Source organism: Drosophila willistoni (genome assembly GCF_018902025.1).
Source record: "Drosophila willistoni isolate 14030-0811.24 chromosome XR unlocalized genomic scaffold, UCI_dwil_1.1 Seg8, whole genome shotgun sequence".
Taxonomy (NCBI): Eukaryota; Metazoa; Arthropoda; class Insecta; order Diptera; family Drosophilidae; genus Drosophila; species Drosophila willistoni.
The window spans coordinates 925,459-947,609 of NW_025814059.1; the positions used below are offsets into that span (position 1 = coordinate 925,459).

A 22,151-nucleotide genomic window follows, 5' to 3' on the forward strand; every position below is an offset into this window, starting at 1 on the left:
AATAGCTTTTTTTTTATTTTTATTTTTTATTGCCTCTTAAATGGTAATTTGTACACACTTTAATTGATTTTAATTTGCAAGTCATGGAGCGTATTAACTGGCAAAGGAATGTTAGATATGCCTATTAGCCATCTATCCATACAAATATGTGTGGCTCATCAGGAGATTGACAGGCGTCTCAATCGTTATACTCTTCGTCTGTCCAACTCATTCATTAATCTGTTCATCATTTTTAGCCAACTAAAGACGCCGTCTACCTCAAATGCAAGTCTTTGCCGTTAATGAAGTGCCTTTTTATGGCTACTGTAAAAATTTTAAGTGCAGTTTAATAAGAAAATCTGCATAATTGTTATGCATTTTGCCATTAAACATCATCTAAATATTTGGTAGTAAATGTTAATGACTGAAATACATTTAAGACATTTACAAAGAATATGCTGTTGACTTCCGTTTAAGGTCCCAAATCTTATACAATATTTCCTCGACGAGGCTAAAGAAATGTTTTAAAGGGTCAATAGGAAAATTGCTAAGCAGTGTCAATAAATACCAAATACCAGGCTAATGAGCTTGACCACTTAATTACTGTGCAAAAGGTGCAAATTCTGCAATTCATGGAGACACGCTTAAAATAATCACAGTCAAGACCATGTCTAAATAAATAAAGCAGTTACCATTGGCCAATTTATCAGCGTCATCAACATGATTGTCCAGTTATATCCTGAAATGTTGTTCATCAAGTAAACTCGGCGCTTTGGTAATTAGCCTCTAGGTTGTCATTTACCAACGTTTTTGTAAGCTTACTCATTTTCATTTGAGCCTTTGATCATAGTTAGATGCCTTGCCTCAATTGATTTGATTAAAGATTAATGCGGATCACTTCGCTAATTAGTCAAAAGGCTTCTTATTGATAAATGCAATTCATTTGTCAGGCTAGAAAAAAGAAGAAAAATCCGTTACTTGTGAGTAAATTCTTTCGATTTGATTAATGTTAATTGATATTTTTATCAATTTTATTTTTTGTAATTGGCAAATGTTAAGAATTCTTGCAATACCGTTAGATTTTTGGGAAGTCAAATTCCAAAATATTGCCTAAACTTCTTTAGTGTTGACACTTACAGCTTGTTTTAGCGTTTATTATTATTATTATTTTTATGCAGTGTTGGCAAATGTGCATCAGGACTACGCGATCAATGTTAGTTTTAATTGGTCTGGCAGCCCTCTATCAGTTTCATTTTAACGGTGTTTGTTTTTGTTGGCCAATTGTTTTAACTAGATGAAAAACATATATATGATACCATAAATGTTGAATTCGGTTTGTTGGTCAGTCTCATATAAAAACTTTTTTTGGCAGGGAACAAAATATAGCGAAATTGATTGCTTTATGCTTTAAGAATAAGCTCCTGTAAGAGAATAAAAGAGAATGAAATAAATGTATGTACAAATGTATACGCACATACACACATATGATCATAACAAAGCTCGTGCCAACTTTTGTTAATATTATTTGTTTATTTTTTTTTGTGTATGTGTGAAAGTGTTAACTGCTAGAAAATGCAAGTGCAAGTTAGTGTTTGTGCAGCCTTGAGTGAAAGGAAAATGGCAAAGAAATCTTCTATTATAAAAAGGAAAAGCTAAGGTAAGTTTATTTTTGCTATCTGTTTTTAAGTTATAATCATTAATTTAAATTTGTGTCATTTATCTTTACTGGAATAAACTCCGCCATTTATTAAGGCTTGCTAGGATGGAGCTTAGTTTACATATACATACATATGTACAGACATACATATCTATGTACATCTTTATACATGCGTTGTTTGTAGTTAGTGTTGCTGTTTAAGCTTTTTTTCACCAAATTTGGCTCTATTCAAAAAAAGTTAGCTAAAAAGTGAATATAGCGAAAAGCGGAGTTTTGGCGTTTTTGGCTCAAATTGAGTCCCTTTAGAGTTTTTAAGGTACCGGTTAGCTTAGATATTCGAAATATGCAACATAAATTTGAAAAAATTATTAATTACTTTTTATTGGTTGTTTCTTAACTTCTTTTTTTTTTTTTTACTTATTTTCTGATCTTCACGAAGACAATTCGTGATATAATAAATTGTATTACATTGAATTTGGATTGCTGAAAAATTTTCAAGTTACCCAATCAAGTTGGTTTTGGAGTTTTTGTTATCTCATGGTTTTAGTTCAAAAATATTGTCTGTTTCAGCAACACAAAAAAAAAAAAAACTATGAAAATTCTTCGTTTGTTTGTTGTTCTAAAATTATAAATAAGTTTTCCCGGTTCTTCAACATTTCGACCTTCAACATGCATCGTCGGGGGGTAGATAATTTTGTGCGTGAAATTGTCGCTGCCGACTATTTTCCCATCCTCGGTCAACAACATCGAATTATTCACAAGTTTCAGCCCATGCGAGAGGAGGATGTGTCATCGGGGTCGGGGTCGATTGGAAGAGGATCACAGCAGAGGAAGAGAAGTGCATGCGACTATCGTCGGTATAATAAGGCAACTGAGGCAATCGAGTCCTTTGACAGCTTGGAGCGAGTCTCTTACGTGGCTAATGCCTCAAAATTGTCTACCAATCTGGAGTCGCAGGTTACCGTGTAATATAGATGGCCAACAACGACAAGGTAATCAGAGTAAGTGGCGCCACTATGACATCGAGATCAAGGACCGTTTATGGTCACTTTGGGGTAGCCTTCATCCGAGGGCCAGTTGGTTCGATCGCATGGTCCGGGGGCGGCAAATGTTGGGCTGCTATGTGATTGCATGCTGTGCGGGCTGCACATTTCGACGCTTGGACGATTGGAATTCCAAACTCCTCGATGCCATTGTCGTCAATGGGGACAAATATTATCGCGAGAGTGTCCAGCACAGCGAACGCTGGGATCATAACCTCCAATTGGATGACATGTGCATGCAATGCACCTTTCAGGACATTCATTTTCAAGTGCAAACCGAGCTGACAGCCTTCGGTGAATTATATAGCTCACCGGCCAGTGAGGTAATGAATCTATCGGAGGGCCTCAATTACTTTTTCACCCGCTATCAGTGGGGTATTTTGGAATGCCAGGAAAGACGTCTAGCTTTCGGCTATACATCTGTCCATGATGGTGGTTACTTTATCTACGATTGCAGTGAATGGGGCGAACCAATATTTCCCGACAATATGGGGGCATCGTATATCCTACGAGCAAAGCAATTGCTCGTTCTTCTCTATTGCATGATTGTCACCTTAAATGTGAGACGCAAGAATGTCGCATTTCGATTGTATAAGGTGGATATCGTACGAAATTCAAATTCAATATCCAATTCAAGCAATAATCCCAAACTCGATTGATTGATGGTAACAATTATAGACCAGAATTAAACCTTTAAATTGGGCAACAAACTGTATAGACTTTAATAACTTTAACATGGCTTAGACATCACTCGCTTCTAAGTTTTATATTAATTTACACAAACCTAAATGATGGCAGAGTGAGGTAGAGGAGGCACAAAGGCTGAGAGAAGAAGTACAACCAAATCAACCAAAAAGAAATCCGGTTTGAATGAGGAAAAGAGTTGTTGTTGTTGTTGGGAACGTGCCTCTAGTCTTTTTTTTTTGTAGAATTAACTAACTAGATGGATGCTGGAGTACAGAGGAAAAGGGGGGCTTAAGGTAAGGGGAATGTCGACCGCGGAAACGGAGGGGGGGGGGAGGCTGGTGGCTGGTAGAGTGGTAAATGGACTATGAGTAGCTTATCACGCTCGTCTTGAAATTTAGATTTTGAGAGCAGCAACCACAAAAAATACAACTTGGCCACATTCATTCGGAATGGGTCGAACGAATTGGGAGCGAACGAATTGCAGTTGATTTTTGTTCTCTTTCTTTTTTTTTTTTGTTTTTTTGGCTGGCTATGTCAATAGAGGACGCAGTATAGCGGTGGCTTTTATACACTTGCATTGGAGAAAACGAACGCTCCACTTTAGAATGGGTCTCTTTTTTTTTTTGGTTTTTTTCGTCGTCGAGCAATGTGCACAATGCACAATTCGTTTACATGTGCAGACACAGACAGAGGGCTGGTGTTTTTTTCTTTGTTTGTTGAGTAGAATGATTGTTTTAAATGCACATCCCATCCCCCGCACCATGTCGGTTATTGCCTATTTTTATCGATTTATATATCCAGTTTCAAAACCACCAAAAAAATAATAAAACAAGCGAGATTTTTAATAGAAAAAACAGAGCGGAAATGCTGCTTGAAACATTAGAGAGGTAATCAATGGGTTCTATATTCCTCATGGTCATGGGAGGGTAGAGGCCAACCGGGGGAATGACACTTTTTCGACATGTACATGCCTATATATATTTAAGTGTATTTTTTGAAAACTTAAAGCAAATCCGATACGTATAAACTGAAAGGCCATGTCTGAGTGTGTGTAAGGGACTTCTTTAACCAGATTTTTCGAATCGATAACGTAAATTTCTTTAAAAAAATAATTAGCAGATTGCCTTGTAGTTTTTCAATTATTTTACACATCTTTTTCTAGTTCTTAGTCCTTTATAACATCAAATTATTAGGGTAAAAAGAAGTTTTCATATTTGCCAGGTTAAGGCATCGCGAGGCTTGTAGCAATTCGAAAATCCAAATATACATAAGTTTTCGTGGCTTTAATGCCAATTCAAAAATCACTTTCTGATGTGATTTCAACATAAATGAAAAAGTTTTTGTTTAATTTGCCCTTTTTTTCAACTTCTAACCGATTTCAAAATGTTATACCTTAAATTAATCGCAATTTATTTTATTTTAAAATGGCATTAATTACTTTGATATTTAAACAAATTAATTTTGATCAGATTTTTCGTAAAAAATCATTTTTTTTTTGCGAAAATTGACTCAAAATTTGGTTTTTCAAAATTTATATCCAGATTGGTAGGTATGATCTTAGCGTGAAAGTAAACACTTACATTTTTGAAATACTACAAAAAGTGACTAAATAAGAGCTTGATAAAATTTTGCTTTTCTGGAATACTTTGCTTTTTATTGGCAATTTGTGTTTCACTTAATATTCAGCATATTTTATACTCTAATTTCTAAAATGGAATTCAAAGGCATTAAAATGAGATATCACTTTTGAAAATCACTTAAAATTTGGCACCGTTACAGTTTCGCAAAGTTAACTTTCGCTTCATTCAGTTGCAATTCTCAATTAGTTTTAGCGTTGAAGACATTGTATGGCCATTGCAATTCTGGAGATCTTTAGTCTGCTGATGATAAAACTTGGTGGTTCTTGAAATAGTTATACAGATAACCTGTTTACCTCTTTGTGTTGCCTTTGAAATAATCTTCTTGGTTTGACTTAAATTGCAAAAAGTTAGTAATCTAAGCAGATAAATAAGTTAAGATAAATAAGTTAATGCAGATATAAGTTATTGAGCATTTTCAGCCAATTTATCCATTTTGCTCGGAACTGCATGAATGAATCCACCTTTCGATAAAGATATATGTTTTTACAAATCTCTGCACTCGGGCACTGATTGGCTATGAGTAAAACTAGATTTTAGTCTCTAGATTCATATTCATATTTCTCTAGTTTAACTTAGTAAAACTGCAACGACTTAAAGATCATTTAGCAAGACAAAAGTCTTGGGAATGAATATGTCAAGAATACAACTTGGTAACTTTTCAAAAATATACTCTTCCAGTATTAATCTTCAGAAGAATATCCCAACTACGCCTATGATCTTCATATAGATCGCCTTTTGGCCTCTTAAGCCTACGCAGCATCTTTGAATCTTTATGAATTTCTCCCCTCTCCTTTGCTCCGTTCATTTACTAGATCGATAGATTCTCTCAACTGTTTCATCTATATAAATGTCATTGGCTGCGGCTAGAACTACCTACTAACTGTCCAAGGAGATTTTGCCACAACTAATGTCTGCGTGCGGCATCATAATTTGTCATTATTTATTTGCATGTACGCATTACTATGTAGGCAGATTAATTTACCAAAAGAAAAAACCTGGCCAAGGAGTAAGCCATAAATTAGGTCTCTAGGCTTCTTTCTTTCACTTGCACTTGGAAACAGGTTGTGCATCGGTTTGATTATATTCACGATGGTTTTCGTGTAACTATTAGTATGACAAATAAGATCCTCTTGACATTAAATTCTGTGGGAAAGAGTAAACACATTTCGGCGTGGCGTCTAAACTGAAAATGAACTTTCGGTTCGAGTTAGATATTGATGATGATCACCACCGTCTCAGCCCGCCGCCGCCTTGGCCAACCGGCTTTACTAGAGCAAACCATTTAGTTGCGTCTTGTTAGCGTTGGCTTCTTAATGGCTTGTGGAATGTGGCCAGACCATGAAGTCGTCGGTTATAAATCGCATACTCGGCCTCAAAGTGCTCCAAACGTAGCTAGAAGATATTTCTTAGTGCGAGAACCCTGCTGCTTCTAGCGAATAGAATATGGCTAACAGACTAAACCAAACCCAAACTCTGAAAGCCCATCAAAAAAGAGGAAAAATCCCCAATACTAGGATGATTGTTGGTTTATTAATGAGGGTCCTTCATAACGTTTCTTTCTTGTTGTTGCATTCGAAATTTTCCTTGCCTTAATATTTAATCGTCTTCGATTGCATCCTCATCCTCTTCAGGTATGGTTGGCATCGTACGCACTATGACTCCATTGAAAATGAAAACACGCGGTGGTGGAGTCGGCAAAGGACGAGTTACTGGTGGCACAGCAACAGTGTCACCGATATTTTCCTCTGGAACTGGTGTGATCTCTCCCTCTCCCTCTCCGTCTACGACTCCGACTCCGACTCCGACTCCACTCTCGTCTCCGACTCCGACTCCACTCTCGTCTCCACCTTCGCCTCCGCCTCCGTTCTCGTCTTGTAGATTGCCCATCTTATCGCACAGGGAATTGATCAAACAAAAGAGACGAGCTCGAACATTTTGCAAGTCGCGTTGCGAGGACGGAGCACCGAATTCAATTTCTGTATCTGTACCATCTTCGTGGGATTCTGGTCCTTCGGTATTCGCATCCAAAGGATTCATAGTTCTAAATTTGTCTTATAGCCAAATATTCAAAAAAAAAAAAAAATAAAATATTATTTGTTTAAAGATGATTTCTTTGGGTTTGTGTTTTTTGTTTTGTGTACTATTGCTCTTTGGTCAAATAGTAGAAACGAACTAACTAAAAACTGAAATCGAAATGAAATTTGGGAGTACATGAGCTCAGAGGTAACCCAAAATCCAATGTCATGGCCAATGTGATTATACAAAAAATTTCAATTTTGAATTTTGTACAAAATAATTGAAAATCTCGCATAAATTTTTACACCCCTCGACACTTGTCTAGAGCCAAGATTTTTAAATTTCTCTTGCCTGGAACTATTGTGTTTTCTCAACTGAGAGAGTTTCAAACTAATTCTTTAACTATACCATGTTGAAAGACATACAAAATTGTCTTTTAAAAACGTTTTTTTATTTTTGTAGAGTATAAAAATAACATCCTTGACTATTATGTCTGTCCGTCTATATGTTTCTATGCTAACTTGTTCCTCAGTTTTTGAGCTAATGCCACGAAAACTACTTAATGAAGTTTAAGTTTGTGTAATTCTGATCACACAACTATAAGATATAGACATATGCTATATATTATCGAAATATGTATCCTGTGAGATGGATTGTTTTAGGACGTTTTGATGCGATCAATTTTTACCCATATGTTTGTGTTTGAAGGATTAGTATTTAGATATTCGAAAATGAAAACGTTTAATAAACTTTGACATGAACCTTTTATATATTCCTATACATATTTCAATTCCTTTTGAATTTTCCTAATTATTATTTCTAATTCAAAACCAAATACAAATACACATACCGGAAGAAGATTAGTTTTTCAAAAGATTCCTTAAATTCATAAAATATTTCCGATTGAAAATCATGTCTTTTGCAGATGAAAATGCTTTTATTTCACTTTTCATTTTGCAGACTTGAAAATGTATTCATATTTCTTGTTTTATAGTATATAAATTGTAAAGAGATGGCAAATTCTTTCATTTATACCAAAAGGGTATGTCATAGTCGGTGTCATTGCCAATGTGTTGGTCTCTTTGCTGAAATTTCTTGTATCGTCATTGAATACTGTTCTTTTAATAAATAAAAATGCTTTTAATTAATATGCTTCAATATGTCGAGTGGCAGCAGCAGCAGCAGCAGCACCAGCAGGAAAAAGCCAACTCCAATCCGCAACCCCTTTGGATGCAATGTGAATGTGGTCGAGAGGCAGAGGCTTCTCATCTTTATTGTGACTGGGTGGATGGTGGAGGGGCGTTGGTGTGTGTGTGTGTGTTTGTGTGTGCACTGTGTTCATTCATAAACCCACAGGCTAAATTTCAATATTTCATATGCACAATAAGAATTATTCGTTGAAGCATTTACAAAAATAAATAAATATCCCCCAAATCCTTTTTGTGCCCACTTGTCATCGCCGTCGTCGTCATCATCATCATCGTCGGTTGCACGGGTGGGGGTATCGAGCACCGACTCAGTTGTTCGCTTCTTCTGTTGACCTGGACATAAGGACGTCTGTTTCCTTTTTTGCCCATTTAATTTTTAATTATTTAAATGTACATACCTACGAATCCTTTCAGCAAGTTAGTTAAGCCAATAAGGTAAAAGCCATAGACTAAGATGGCCAGTCTCTGTTCTGGCGGAAAGTATCCCCACCATTAGTTGGTCTAATCCTCCGCGAAAATACTTAAGATCTTGTTAACTTTCGTAATGGACTAACAAAAGCTTCTCCTTTGGGTTTTGGCTTCTTCCTAAACCTGAAAAAATTGTTGCCAGACATCCTTAAACTTGAAAAGCGACTGCCTAGTGTGGAGAAGGACTTGTGACTTATTTTGGGTTTGAAGGTCATTAGCTGAAATTAGACATTTGTCTTTCACCTTTCCAAAAGAAACTCGTGGTCAAAGTGCTGATGAACTTGGGATCAAGTTGTGTACAATGTGTTGGCCATTCTTCCGAATCCAAAATTAACGTGAGGACAGCTTTAAAGAACATCCAATTTTATTTTACCTTCAATATGTTTCATTTTTGTTGTCATTTCATATTGTGGATTTATTTGATAATGATTAACTAACGAATGGAATAATGAATGAACAAATTGGCTTAGCTTTATAAGATTTAAACCATTTTTGTTGTTTGAATTTGAAAAATTTTCACGCTATTTTATTTTTTGTAAATTTCTTTCATTTCGGTTATATTTTTAGGCTTTTTTATACATTTATTGCTTGTAATTTTCTCTTTTAGTTGGGCTAACATTCTATATTTTACACATTCTTTTAGCCAGTTTCACAGTTTTGGGTAAATAACTTTACATAAAGTTTTTAATTAGAGGGAAGCATAATGCATTTTAACATTCTTACAATATTCCATTATCTGTTGAGGGATCTGGGAACGTTTTAAGACCCATTCTCTTACTCTGAGATTCTTTGGGCCGTGTTAAGCTTCATCCATTTTGTTTTTCGTCGATCCTATTTGGCCGATTGGTCCTTTGTTGTGGCTCATTTCCTTAATAATAAGTAGCAACGGAAAGTAAAAAAACAAAACCGAAATATTATTATATATTTTTCCCCCATCTTCTTCTATCTGTGTGTGTGTGTGCAAGGTTCTTTCTGGCGGATATTGCACCTGAATGTACATTAAAAATTGTCAATCGTCGAATCGTTGAACATCCCTGTTGCCCACAAGCCTTCGCTCTGGCTCTGGCTCTGGCTCTCTTTCTCTCCCTCCACATTTCGTCCAACTTCATTAGGCATTTTGTGCTGTACAACGAGCAAAAGGCACAAACCGATAAATGCCAAAGAGTAGTAGTCGACTCTCTGTATACCCTTGCAAATACTCCTGACACACAAAAAAGAATTCAGGAAACATTTTTCAAAAAAATATTCTTAGAATCATTTTGTTTGCAGGAAACATCCTTGCTAAGTATCTTAAAATCAAAGAAAGAAGGCAAAGATATATCCTTGCTATAAATTAAGTGGCAAAGGCTAAGTATCGTCTTCAGGATATGACATAGGGATATATTCAAAATGCATCAAAAGGCATCGTAAGGACACTAAGATTAAGATTCCAAACTAAAAAGGAAGACACCGATATAACAAAGACAAAGAAAAAAGGTGGCTTAAATGAGGATAGGATCAAAGGATATGTTTTTGTTTTTGGCCATTTGGATATACCCTGTTGAAAGGTATTGATTGTAGGGTATAAAAAGCATCTGCCTGCCTGCCAGCCTGCCTGCCTGGCTGACTGTTGCCCGCCTGCCTCAAACCCCAAACGTGCAACAACCACAACATCTGGGATCACGTGGAGCAACCCTTATGGATGCATTTAAGGCTACAGTTTCGTGAATTTTATGTTGCATTTTTTCGGCAATACATGAGAGTTTGGGTGGCCAAAAAGAAGGGAGTGGAGGTAGGGGGAATGAGGTGGATTGAATGCGATTGCTGGCATGGGTGGGGATTGGGGAGTATAAATAACAGCGTCAGAGTCAAGGAGATTGGGTGGGTGGTTGTTTTTTTTTTGCTTTTCTGTCATGCACATTTGCATTTTTTATGTTTACACTGCATGTACACACACACACGCACACACCAACACAAAAAAATACTTGCATGTACCTATATGTATATATTTATATATATATATATATGTTTTAAAAAATTGTTATATACCTATGTATATTTGTACCTTCATATGTATATGGCAATGTGAAGAAAACATATTTCCCCTCTCACTCACTCTGCCTCTCTCTCTCTCTCTCTTTCCCTGCCAGACCAATCTACAATTGGGTGCATTTTCTGGCCACCCATTCTCTCTTCATCTATAAAATGGTAAAATAAAATTGATAGCAAAATCCAGAAATTCTGTACATTATCAACAATATTAAGTTTCGTGTTTTGTTTCCACTCCAACTTCAATAGAAGTCACCAAAACACATAATTCTATGAAATATATTTAGACATATATTTAGACAGTGGCGGATCTAGACATAAATTAAGGGGGGTGAAGAGTAAAAAAAAGCTTAAAATATGTCCTTGAAGTGAAAGTGAAATAGCTGCTAAACATTTGATTCTCTAAGACCATTAAGGTGAAGTAAGAACAAAGGATTTTATAGATCTGAATGTTCCAAAAATTGATATTCAAGATATTCACGAATATCTGAAAACGAAAATCCAGTTGAACATATGTCAACAGGAAGTTCAAAGATAAAGACAGACAATCCATGATCATCTCCTTTATTCAAACTTCGTTGATTTGCCAATATTCGACTTATAGAGAACTTTTATATATTCTAGATATAAAAGAGATGAAAAAGGCTTTCCAAATATTTTTAAAGATTTTTTAGAACAGTTTGTAAACTTATTTACTATTTTATATATAAAACAGGAGTTAAAAGGGTTAAAAAATCTCTTCTGGTAGTCTTTGATATAAAAAGAATGGTCAGAGTTTCAAAAATTCATTTCTAATACCTCTTTAGATAGGATAAATAAATACTATATATATATCTTATGAATTCGAAAGTAATTTCAGCTAAACTTAAACCTTTCCATTGATAATATTGATCTTTAATAAGAGGTATAAGTAATTTAATCAAAGAATATAGAAAATTTAGTTGTAAATTTCTTGGAATATGTACTAGGCAGAATGAATATAGAATTGAATGTTTACAGGTGATCAGCTATAAATAAGTACTCTATCTTTATAACACAAGTCACAATAATGTAAATTTGTTAATTCAATTCATAATCAGTTCTTTTTAGACTTATTATTAACTGATTGAGACAATAAACAGTTAATAATGACTTTGTATTCATTTGTGGATCTTGTTTTAAGAATTGTTACCAAATCTTTAGCTAATTAACAAGTAATAAGTGAAAAACACGCACCAGAATTCATTAACGATCATTCGGAGAGGGGGAAGAAGGAGGAGCATGTGGATGGAATGGATGGAAGGTGTCTGTAAACCGCATTGCGTAAACATTTTCAGCCAGAGTTTAAGTTGGAGTTAGGGGGTCCCTGACGGGAAGCTATATATAAAGACCAGTTTCATATACATTCAGGCAATTTTATATACAAATAAAGATACATAAATGTATATACTATATAAAGTATATATATATCTATATATAGCATTTTGCATATGCGGCACTCTGATGTCCAGCAGTCTGTTCTATATGTACATACAACTCTATGTATGTATGGATGTACATGAAACGCACTTTAAGCCTACAAGAGCTCAATGTCCATCCCCAGTAGCAGCATCAGAAGCAGGAGCAGGAGCAGGAGCAACAGCAACAACAACAACCATTCCCTGGCCCTGAGGACTGGACCACCCCATACCACCCCAACCCCCCTCCCATCCCATCCCACATGTCTGCATGTTGTTGCTGTCTCGGTCATATGCCCTGAACTGGATGACGGGCGGTTGGAGTATTAATGAAAATTTCGTACATCGAAATCGCCTCATTTAAAAAAAACATACAAAAAAAAAAAAATAAAAATAAATAAATAAACATGGAAAATGTACCGTTGCGATTTTTAAGGGTTGCATTCGCTCACACACACACACGCACACACAGACAGATATACGAATTCATGCGAAATAACACATTTAAAAATAATATAAAAAAATCAATTTGGTTTTTGAGTTTTTCCTATATCTTCTTTTTTTTAAGACTCGCTTTGTTGCTGATATATAGTAAATAAATGGAAAACACAATGCAATATAGTATACACACATGATGTACACACACACACACACACACACACACTCCAAACACCTTTGAAAAAAAACAAAAACTTTTCATTTCATCAATTATTCATCAATATTTATCAAACGTTGACACAAGAGTTTTTGAACAATTCAAAATTTCTGAAAGAACTTCAAAAGGCTAGGTCGTTTGTGTTTTGGTTTTTGGTTTTCATCTTTTTAGTTTGGCCCCCTCCCTACCCCCTCGCTCGCCTAAAGGGAAGGGAGGCCAAAGGGTTCGATGAATGCATTGTCTATGGGTGTAATTATGATACGTATATGTATATTTGGTTTTATTCAAAAAAAAAATACCACACAAATTGCATGATGTACGTTTATTTAATGTGCATTAAAGAATCCAGTTAAGGTTACAGCTTTGCGTAGTTAAAGATTGATTTTAGATATAGATGTCCTTTAAGTTAGAGACTCTTCTTTTTAGATATTATTGAAGTGTTTTGATAGGTTAAATTTCCGACTCACAGGGAACTTAATGTCAGTTTCTAATATGTCACTTTGTCACAAGAGCTAAAAAATATAAAATCGTTCACATTTTTGGTTTGAAAATTATCTCTTTTGGTTTGGTTTTGTTTGTCAAGCCTCTTGTTTGTCTCCTAAGAATTTTGCTAACTAAAAACACAAATTTTGTTCGTCCTCCCAAGAAGATCGTTTAAGAGGGGGTTTATTTATTTTTTTGTTTATTGCACCTTTTGCATGGAGACTGATGCAGTTTAGACCCGTAGACAGGAGGCCCGGAATGTTAGTAACCGATTTGAACGAAATACTACTTGAACGAATGCTACTTTGAAATCGAAAGATGCAAAAGATTGTGTGATATAGTGTCCGGTATTTTTTATATTGGACGAGTTGCCCTTTTGGATAAATGTTGCTCTGAATCTTTTGGATTTGACTCACATTGGTCACTGAGGCAACAGCCAAAAGAATTGGCAAATGATTTCTTTAGGAAAAAAAGAAAATACTTTGTTAATCCAAAATCCTTTTCAATATCCCTGATGGAACTAACTTTTAGTATTGAATGTTTGCTGTATAACTTTTGTGTTATTTTTTTTTTATTATTTCTTATCTTTTTGTATTATTATTTATAGAGAATACAAAAAAACAAGTGTGGGCACAGCAGAGTGAAATGATACTAAATATACATACATATATTAGAGACAGCTCATTAGTTTTTGTTGAAGTATTTTTTGTATTTTAGCAAGGAATCGATTCACAAATGATCTTAACAAAGCTTTTAACATAACATAAAGTAATACGCCAAACAGTTCTTAATCTTATTTACATAAATCTATATTTTAATTGGTTATATGTTTTATATTTATTAATTTATACAAATCAGTCAGCAACTTAGCGTATTACTGAAAGATATTGCCTTCTCTTTAGCCTGAGGATGATACTTTGGCTCGCAAGGCGTCTAGCCAGCCGGTTTGCATGTGAGAGACAGCTCATTAGTGACAGACTTTTGCAAGGACTACTAGATACTGCTATATACATAACTCGCATTCAACTGGATTAATCGATCAAGATACTCTAACCCCAATTAACAGTCGCTAAAAAAAAGCCTCGCTTCAACTAGAGTAAGCAAATGCTTAAAGTGTTTCACCGTGGGCTTGTAAAAAAGGTTTATAAAATGGTAAAACTAAACAGCAATCGACCATCTAGGTGTTCCAAGATGAGTCATATCCAGCAATGCTCGATTGTTTCTTTAGAAGAATGGGTCCTGTGGATAGATGGAGCACAACGTGGGACACTCAATTCTGAGGGATTCATGATCATTTGCTTGACGACTGCCGAAGACGAATCATCCTTGAACATGACGCTGATCTGAAAAAAGAGGTGAATTTGTATGACGGATGAGCAATCAATTCGATGTGTGGTCAAAACATGATCATGATTTATTCAAAGTATATTTTCAGAGGCAAAGTTAGAGCCTGATAAAAATCAAAACGATGACAAACGATATGCAATATTATTCATACATTTGTAAGCTTATATACAAGTTGTAATCTCGGTGGCGAGGAGGGGACATTCACTTATTAATATCTAAATGGTATTCAAATCGATAATATCTGTCGATTCAGTAGGAGTAGCAAAAGCAGCTGTAGCCAATCAGTTGTACTTTTGTCCTATTTTGTATGCAAATAGCCAATGAGTGAGGCCTTTGTGAGTCATTAAATCAATTCGTGGGGTGCTGTCTCCCTGCCTCCTCTAGCACCTCCTCCTGCTCCTTCTTTTTACTCCTGGGGCTAATTGATAAACTGTCATTCATTCGAACACAAAAAGAAATTTAAATAATTACAATAGTCACAAAAGTAAATTATGTGTTTTGTAATATTATGTACACATAAATGAATTGCAAACAAAAGTAGCCATATATATATATATATATATATATACATATATGTATATAGCTAAATACATATATGAAAGCTGGTTATAATTTAGCATACCCTTTATCGGGAGGGTATTATACTTTCTGAGGATTAATCATTGGAAAGGGTGTTGTAGACGTCGTTGCAGTTGAGGCAACTTTTGATGGGATTGACAATTTGTATTTAGTTTTTCTTCTTGTTTCTAGTTTTTTTTTTTTTTTGGGTATCTCAAAGTCGTTTAAACTTTAGATAAATGTACATATTAATATTTGTGTATGTATTATGTGATTAAAGGGTTTTTACTTATGCCACTCCTGTCCCATACACACATGTATATTCTACGTATGTGTGTGTGTATGTATGTGTGTCTGTGTGTGTATGCAAAAATGACAATAAAATTGCATTAAAATATATAAAGTCAGCAGCAATAACAACAAATATAATAACAACAACAACAACAACACAATGATGTGCAAAAATAATGCAACAATTCACCAACTGGAAAATTGCGGTAATGTGACAGAGAGAGAGAGTGAGAGAGAGAGAGAGAGAGAGATAGAGAGAAAGAGAAAGGGGGAAGAGGATCCGCTTCGCTGGATTTTGCATTTTGCTTGGTCGACTATATGGAATGCGTAACAAAAATAAATAAATTAGTAACAAAACAAAAATTAAACAAAAAAAAAAAACAAAAATTAAACAAATAAAAGCTTAATAATAGAGAATTTTGTATACTAATTATTAATTGTAAATTAATATTCCCATAACTTTTGTTTAACATAAACTATAATACATATAATCAAGAATATGTTATTGTACAAATACACAAAAAATATATATTCGTATCATGGTATATATATATATTTCAATAGTCTAACTGAAATTTCAAGTTAAACTCTGTTGTCCATTAAAATTCTGTTCTTTATCCGATTAGCGTTTATATCAATCAATACTCAAGCCAAAAAATCCACAAAATGTTCAAGTTTTTATATCCTAGTTCCATTTTTTTTTCATCATCCATTTATTTTGCTTAATTTCTAACCCATCTCAAAAAATTACATAAGTATATCTTAATTAAATCCCATATTTTTGAGATCATAAACATAAATGAAACAGTTTTTTTTTTATCTACTATATTATGACCTCCACCGGAGATTGCTTTACAAAGGAACATTTATTTTGTATAGTATTTATTTAGAATGTGTGATCGGATTATATCAGATCAGATCTTAAGTAGTTCAGTTGCACCCAAAAGGACAGTTCGTCCTTTGTAAGAAATGCGAGACATGCCATCTCACAATCCTTCTCATGGGATTTCCACACAGCAGCTAAGATTTCATTCCTTTTCGTACCCAACATAGCAGTCAGCTGATCAGGTCCAAACTGTCTCTCTTTTCCATTCAAAATATGCATATCAAATGTGATTCTTTCGCCACAGATGTTTCTTCTTCTGTGAGCAAAATACCTTGTGGATGACATAATCCTTTTCGATTTCCTTGATGAAACTAACTTTCAGTATTGATGATAACAGATTGGCAAGGATTAATGCCAATAATGTATACATTGTGTAGCTCGGATTCAACTGGATCGTTCTGATTATTGTATCATGAATTGATCGATCGAAAATGAAGTTGTTAGATCAATAATTTTCATATTATCCAAGTTATTATTCTATTATAATAACTCTATAATAATATTCATCATCTATTTTTGTTACAAGCTTATTTTGGTCAATTCTCCTCCGATGTTTATAAAATATATCTCAAAATTATCTCATATTTGAATTGCGGTATTAATTTCAAACCGATTTCCCAAATCGTATGATCACATTACCATAAAATACAAAAAACCCTTGTTTAGCGACCACAATTGGTTCCAGCATTTTGGTTCGTTATTCGTTATTAACCCATAATAATTTGCAGACGATTTCGTTGATCCACAATCCTTTTCGTTACCCTAAATGGAGTTACCTTTCGAATTTTGCTTCATAGTGACAAATTGTTTATATCGCTTTTTTTATAAAACATACAAATTTAAGAATATCAATGGCCTTTTATTCGCTAACTTTTCTGTTTTCTATTAATTGAGCTATATATTCAAGGAGTAGAATATATCCCAAGGATCGTTCTACTAAAGGAGACTTTAGCCAAGGACTGGATTATATCCCAAGAATTGTCTTCTTTACATTAGCCAAGGAAGACTGGATCTGTTTGCCGATATTCCAGAATGCATCATTTAGCCAATGTGACCGCTTGGCAAAGGATACAAAATATTCCAACAATTGCAAATCCAGGCCCAGCAGAGAAGCTGCTGCAGTTGTTGCGTTTCGCGTTAACGGCTTCTGCGGCTGCGGCTTCTGCTGCTGCTGCTGCTGTTGCTGATTATGTTGATGACGACGCACAAGCAACAAAATAATCGAATAATTTAAAATTAAAAAAACGAAGTGGAACGAGAAGAAAGAGAAGATATGTATACAAAAAAAAAATTCAATCGACATACAGTGCAGACTGGACAGGACGGGACGACATCGGCGACAGCGGAGGACAGTGAAAGGACTGTGGGCAGAGTGGGGCAGAGTTGACTGAATTCTGTATTAATAGGGCTGCTAATTATTGATGGGGGAGACCCAGTCAGGCAGAACCAACCCGACGACCGTTGGGGTTGTTGGGGTTTGCCAAACGCCAGAGACAGGAGTGGAGTAGAGAGTGTGGAGTGGAGAGTGAAGTGGAGAGTGGAGTTTGAGAGCTCTTTATAATGAGCATTATTTTTATTTCATTTTTTTTTTTGCATTTATTTTGCTCTCTGCGTAGTGTGTTTGGCGGGTGTTAACAAAAAACAAAAAAATCAGTTTCGAACATGCTTTGTCAACAGCAACACACATTTGAAAAATTTTCGTTTTAGTCGCATAAGTTTTTGTTTTTTAATTCCCGATTTTAGTATAGTATTACAACACATTGGCTTGGCACTTGTCCCGTGGCGTCGCGGCGTGTGTAGAAAATTTCTGTCTGCCGCTCGAATCGTTTGAACACGTTAGAAGTGAGTCACAGAGTGAGAGTAAATGAATGTCTGAATGTGTTTGTGTATGTATGTGTGTGTGTGTTTGGGGCGAACTAGGCCTAAGCTCCAAATTAACAAAACTCCCCATCCACGATATATACATATCCGACTGAATGGGGGGGGGGGGGAGGAGGATGAGTATCTCTCCTCTATTAATGAGCAATCTACCCCTATATTACAGTGATAAACGATTACCTCCCCAAAAAATTGCCCCCCATCAGCCACCCATCCCCATCCCCACCCCCTCACCTCTACTCTATACTCTATTTCTCTATTACGCTGACGCCGACGTCATTTTGCTATGTTTTGTGGTTTTGTGTTATCGTTAGTTAGTCGCTGGCGTTGTTGATGCATCTGATTATCACAAATTAGTTTAGAAAACTCCGTTCTCGTGTTCGAAACAAGCTACAAAAATTCTGCGCATTTTCGGCAAAACAAAAAGAGAAAACAAAAAAAAAAACAAAAAAACATCCTACAATTCGTAGTGCAAAACGGAAATGTATATAAATTTTTTGTTAGTTTTTTTTCTTACTGTTTGCCTATGGATATTACGTATACGCACCGTTGTACCTTAACTCTAAACGTTTATTAATTAAAGGATAATACCAATTATTCAACTGTGATTCTGATCTAAAGTTCGTTTTCGAAAAATGTGTGTTTAATTTCTTTCTTTCAAAATTGAAATGAAAATAACATACAGTCAATTGTATGCTGAAAAATAATATTAGAAAAAGTGCATTTTACATATGTATGTATATAGATATCTACATAAGTGAAAAAAATTGGATTAATTTTCATGTCTGTCTTTGTCGGTTTGCAATTTTTTGGCAGAGTTTTTTGTGTAGTTTCAATTATTCGTAATGGAAAGCTCAATAGAAACAAAAACTTTTGGTTTTTGTTAAGAATTATAATAGAAAAGGAAACTTCAAGTCTTAAGTGGTGGAATCGAATACAGTGCTGGATTAGGACAGGATCAGGGCATGTTGCAAATTTGAAGATTAATGTCCAAAGTGAAAGTTATGATAGGAATTTTCATTTTCATTCACAAAAGTTTTGCTGACTTGGCCTTTTTTTAGACTGTATTTTTGACAATTTCTAAAAGATTTAAAAAAGTCATATCTGAATTTAATCGCAATTGAGGAAATGTTAAAATGGCATCAAACAATTGGACATTTGAAAAAAATTATTTTGAAATCCATTTTTTTGCAAAAATTGGCAAAAAATTAAATTTTCAATATTTTAATGTAGGTTGAAAGATATTAATCCAGATTCAAACTAAACACATGAATTTTTTAAATACTCCACAAATTGAATCTAAATTAGAGCTTGATGAAATTTCGGTTTTTTTGAATACTTTGCTTTTCATTGAGATTTTATGTCACGCTCGAAAGGATTACTTGATTTTACATTCTAGTTCCAAAACATAAAAAGTATTTAAAGCATTAAAATGAGATATCACTTTCGAAAATCGATTGAAATTCGGCAAACTTACAAATTAGGAAAGTTATAAGTTTTTAAGAATTTTGCAATTTTTTATGATTTTATACATTTTACTTCACTCTAGCTTTTGCCTTTAATAAAAATGTTTTCTTCTTTTCAATATATTAGAAGTTTGCTGGAATGGCAGCTAAAAGTCGAACTCGAAATAAATAGATACTAAAATCTGATTAGGCAATCGAATTTATTGAAGAGACGATAACTTAATCACACGGAATACTCGTTTTCATTTCCTTTGCCACTGAGAGTATTGAATTAATCGAGTAAGTTTCGTCTCATAAAGCTTAAACAAGTTGAGGATCATAATTCAATAAAGCGAAAATTAGTGCTTATTGAATAGAATGACAAATACTAAGGCGAAAATTAGTGCTTAGTATTTGTCATTTTATTCTTAATGTGTTAACAATTATGAAATAGAAAACTTTTCTTAGCTTTTTGTTTGTCTTGCTCAAATTAAAGTACATATTCTTATACAGAATACGAATAAAGGATAAAGTATTTTATGTTTGGGTAATTTTCAAAGTATGTTAAGCGTTGTTAATTAGCAGAAAGGGCGTGGCCCACTGATTGCTTATAGAATTTTAGGAATATCCTAATTTTTGTTGCTGTTGTTGTTCTCCTTAGGTTGTAAGTCCTTTATTTAAAGTTGTATTTCAATGCCAAATCGAAGCTTTAAATTATCAACAACATCATCTATTTGCTGCGAAAGTTCTCCTCACTTTAACATCTGTTTGGTAAAAATCTGTTCGCCACCTAGTCTAGTCTAGTCTAGTACATAGACATAGACATAGACATAGATATAGATATAGATATAGATATAGAGACATACCCCCTACTCTGTGTGGACTACTCCGACCCGACCTCGTTGGCAGCAAAAGTTTAGTTAACCATTTTTGTGTGATCTATATTCTCTGGCAACCGAGAGTTTTGCCTGTTTTCCTATTTTTCTTTACATCTATTTTTTTTGTTGTTTTGTTATTTTCTGGTGTTTTGTGATGTTGTTGTTGTTGTTGTTTTTGGCGCTTGCGTTTGTGTGCCGCTGCTGCTACGACTGACGCGACGCGACGACGACGAGACGAAGGTTCGTCTTGAATGAAAGTCAAAGTAAAAACATGGCCAAAGCAATAAAACAAAAACCTAAACAAAATGTAAAACGAGGCAAAAACGAAACGAAAGCGCCAACAGTTTGCTAAGGCCAAAAGCAAAACAAAACAAAACATTGCGGAACAAAACGAGGAAATTCCCCGTCGGGATGTGGCAGGGGGATCAGGGATAGATATGGCGGGGTGGGGGAGGGTGTAGAGAAAGGGGGCCTGTTGCCGGGAAAACAACCATCAAGACAATGCAGTTGAAGGCAAAAAAAAAAGAAGAAAGAAAAAGAATCACCAAAAAATTATCAAGGAAAGAGGGAGAACTGCGGGCAGGGCGGGACAGGAGGAAGGTGGGAGTCAAAATAGGGTACAAAAATAGGGGAGGACGAAGCAAAGAGTTGACGGCGGGTCAGGTGCGTTGCCGGGTTGAATGCACGGCATGCAAAAGAAAAAAAGAGCAGTACGAGGGAGGGGGTGGTCCGAGAAGGGGCTATATGTATACACATATCTATTTATGCAGGCTAAGGCGAGACAGCTAGCATTTTTGTTTCGCAACTCCTCCGCGCTCTTTCCTTACCTGCTGCTGCTGCTGCTCTCTTTCACACAATTTTTATCTCACTCCCTCTCTCGCTCGTGCTCTCTCTCTCTCTCTCTCTCTCTGTCTCCTTTTTTGTGTTGTGCGGGTCGTGCGCATGCCCTGTGAGTGTAAAGAGTCTCCTTTGGGCCATGCAATCACAGTGGATGCTGCAAGCATACAGAGTACGGTGGGTGGATGGGTAATTGGGTGGGTGAATGTTGGGTGTTTACAGGTGCAATTTATTTATTTATTTCAATTCATTTCCTCTTTTGTATGTGGAGGCTACATAAATGAAAACTCATTTCCCTTTGATGTTTTACTGTTGGTTTTTCTTTTTTGCTCTCGAACGGACACTAGCAGTGCGCACGTGAGAGACAGAGAGAAAGCTACAGAGATGGAGTGAGAGTGAGAGAGAGATTACTCGTGCTCTCTTTCTCTCACTCTCTCTCTCTCTCTCTCTCTATCTCTCTGTGTGTGTGTGTGTGTGAATCGGTTGCTGCGCGATAATGAAAAAGTATAATGCACCAAAAGTGACAAGGCTGTAAATTAAGCAATAACAACCGGGAAATGTGTACACTCTGTGCTATATGTATGTATGTACATATGTACGTACATACATCATATGTATGAATAGATGTATATGCACACATGTGCACACAAAAAAAGGTTCCTTATATACATACCTATGTATGTAGTTCTCGGATTATATGCCGCTATCTGCATAACTTGGTTGGTTTGGTT

General features: G+C 35.3%; 1 protein-coding gene across 1 annotated transcript; it reads left to right on the forward strand.

The window, feature by feature from the left end:
- The first annotated feature begins 2,199 nt into the window (after window positions 1-2,199).
- On the forward strand, window positions 2,200-3,389 carry LOC6645700. Its single transcript, XM_002068454.4, has one exon. It carries the CDS (start codon window positions 2,421-2,423, stop codon window positions 3,336-3,338), a length of 918 nt encoding a protein of 305 aa, XP_002068490.2. The 5' UTR covers window positions 2,200-2,420; the 3' UTR covers window positions 3,339-3,389.
- Window positions 3,390-22,151: the final 18,762 nt, after the last annotated feature.